The sequence below is a fragment of the Austrofundulus limnaeus genome, unplaced genomic scaffold, assembly GCF_001266775.1.
Source record: "Austrofundulus limnaeus strain Quisiro unplaced genomic scaffold, Austrofundulus_limnaeus-1.0 Scaffold1805, whole genome shotgun sequence".
In the NCBI taxonomy this organism is placed as follows: Eukaryota; Metazoa; Chordata; class Actinopteri; order Cyprinodontiformes; family Rivulidae; genus Austrofundulus; species Austrofundulus limnaeus.
This window is the reverse complement of record NW_013954207.1, coordinates 2,645-5,332: the sequence shown is the minus strand read 5'-3', so window position 1 is coordinate 5,332 and position 2,688 is coordinate 2,645. Positions and strand designations below refer to the sequence as shown.

The following is a 2,688-nucleotide window of genomic DNA, read 5'->3' as shown; positions in this document are numbered from 1 at the left end:
GTTTAAGACATGCCAGGGACATGTTGGAGACATGTTTAAGACATGCCAGGGACATGTTGGAGATGTGTTTAAGATATGCCAGGGCCATGTTGGAGACATGTCAGAGACATGTCAGAGACATGTTAGAGAGATGTCAGAGACATGTTAGAGACATGTTAGAGAGATGTCAGAGACATGTTGCAGACATGTTAGAGAGATGTCAGAGACATGTTGCAGACATGTTAGAGAGATGTCAGAGACATGTTGGAGACATGCTAGAGAGATGTCAGAGACATGTTAGAGAGATGTCAGAGACATGTTAGATAGATGTCAGAGACATGTTAGAGAGATGTCAGAGACATGTTAGATAGATGTCAGAGACATGTTAGAGACATGTTAGAGAGATGTCAGAGACATGTTGGAGACAAGTTAGAGAGATGTCAGAGACATGTTAGATAGATGTCAGAGACATGTTAGATAGATGTCAGAGACATGTTGGAGACATGTTAGAGAGATGTCAGAGACATGTCAGAGACATGTTAGATAGATGTCAGAGACATGTTAGATAGATGTCAGAGACATGTTAGAGAGATGTCAGAGACATGTTAGATAGATGTCAGAGACATGTTAGAGACATGTTAGAGAGATGTCAGAGACATGTTAGTATCAGTTTTGAAGTACAGTGTTTGTTGTTGGGAGCATGAAAAACAGAAGTTAGAGTTACCTACCATCAGGTTTTATGGTCTCAGCTGGACTTTTAGAAACAGAACTGAACTAGAGGAAGTCATCTCAACGAGGTTTTGGTACCAAATAAAATCCAGACCTTTTTACTTAGAAAGAAGTTTCTGTCTGTTTTTCTTCTCAGGTCAATGTCCTCCAGGCAAAGAAGAAGTTTGAGATCCTTGATGCTGTAAGTTAATTCAGGTTTATTCACCTGGATCTTTCCCACACATACAAGTTGATGTGACCGCTCCTGCTTTTTTAAAATGTTTCCATGCAGATGTTGTCCTTCATGCACGCACAGCGCTCACTGTTCCAGCAGGGCTACAACCTGCTGAATGAACTGGACCCCTACATGAAGAAATTGGCTGCTGAGGTGAGCAGATCCCACCGGGCTGAGGCCTCTGCCCAAATATCCGGTTTGAACTTGTCCTGAAATGTTCTGTAAACTTTGAGCTAACAACTGAGATGAGACGGCGGTAATAAACTGCACATTTTGTTTTGTTGCRCATGTTTTAGTTCAGCTGTCAGTTTGTTGCAGCAGATATTGAGCAGAATCAATGCTTCATCAGCAAACATTGACCCAGCGTGTGACTGGTGGCTCAGCCTGGCTCAGCAGCTCTGATATACTGGACATGTTCTGGTTCTGAAGCTGCARTATTTATTAACTTTCAGCTGGATCAGCTGGTGATCGATTCAGCCATGGAGAAGAGAGAAATGGAACATAAACATGCAACTATTCAGCAGAGGGTGAGTTCCTGTAGATCCGAGACATTTCTGAACACTTTGAGTCAAATCTCTTTTATAACAARACTTGTGTACAGAGTGCTGCAGTTAACTCAGGTTTTGTGCTTGTTATAATTACTAATTATGGTTTTCAGATAAGTATGGCTCAGTGCAGGCTGGTTGTATGTGGTAGTATTTGCTGGTGTTTCTGTGCATTTATCTTGCTAAATTTGTCAAGTTGAAAGTGTTTTGACCTTTAAAATGGTTGCCAGATTTTTAGTCCTGCTGTTTGGATCCACTTGGTCCAGAGATCTGTTGTGACTGGATGTGGATTAGCCCTGCAGCAGGGAGGTGTTGGATTAATCTCCCTAATAAAGTTAAGGCACTAATCTGCAAATCAGCTGGAACTAAGTGTTTTAGGAGCTGTTAATCCCACTGTTGTTGTCTGTAGTTGTTAACCATTAGCACACCTTTAATCTGTAATCTGCTGACTCTAAACTTCTGTGTATTCTCAGAAATGTGGCTGTGTGGATAATGCTGACAGACTTAAACTGCATGATGAGTTAGATTGCAGAAACTGATCAGGTTTCTTTGATGGCTTCACCTACTTCCAGATTGTTGGAAGGAAAATCTAATTATTTGATGTTTGATCATCTTGAATAATCTCACAAACAGGAACATGTTGGTTTAGTAAAAAAGATGTTCTGTGTTTGCTGAACTTATGTCGACTGGTTACTCCCAGATACTAACTAATTAATTTTAAGGACCAGTATCATGTGTTTCTCAGGCACAGTTCAGTTCTGTACCRAAAACAAGTAACTATGTCACCTTCAGTTGTTATGAAAAAGCTGTTTATATGTATAAATCAAAAATAAATTTGACTTCACAACATAGCCATTTCTAAACACCTTCAAACTGGTCTCTGTCTCTTTAAGAACCTCCTACCGCTTCTGTCACGCCCATTTCAGTAAGTCATCACAACAGCTTCATTTGTTTAGAACTAGTCTTAGGAGCATTGGGCCTCATGCAAGAACCGTTCGTACGCACAGATTTGTTCTTAAGTTGTGCGTTCGAGTGATTTAGGAGAATTTGTGGCATTCACCAATGTTTTCGTATTCTAAGATTTTTTTCAGATACGAACAAAATTCAGGAGTGGTCCAGACCTGTCGTATATTTTACGAGCAGTCAGTCTGCTGTCCTGATGCATCTCAGTAATCCAGGTAAAAAATCAAAAGGAAAAAAAATAGTATAGGTCTTCTGGAC

At 40.3% G+C, this 2,688-nt stretch overlaps 1 protein-coding gene across 1 annotated transcript in view; it reads left to right on the top strand.

Moving 5' to 3' along the window:
• acap2b (ArfGAP with coiled-coil, ankyrin repeat and PH domains 2b) overlaps nucleotides 1-2,688 on the top strand; it is a gene marked incomplete at its 5' end in the record, with an annotated part of 16,331 nt that overhangs the window by 11,163 nt on the left and 2,480 nt on the right. Inside the window, 3 exon segments of the mRNA XM_014033680.1 lie at nucleotides 845-889; nucleotides 980-1,075; nucleotides 1,375-1,449. Coding sequence (XP_013889134.1) covers nucleotides 845-889; nucleotides 980-1,075; nucleotides 1,375-1,449 — 216 coding nt within the window.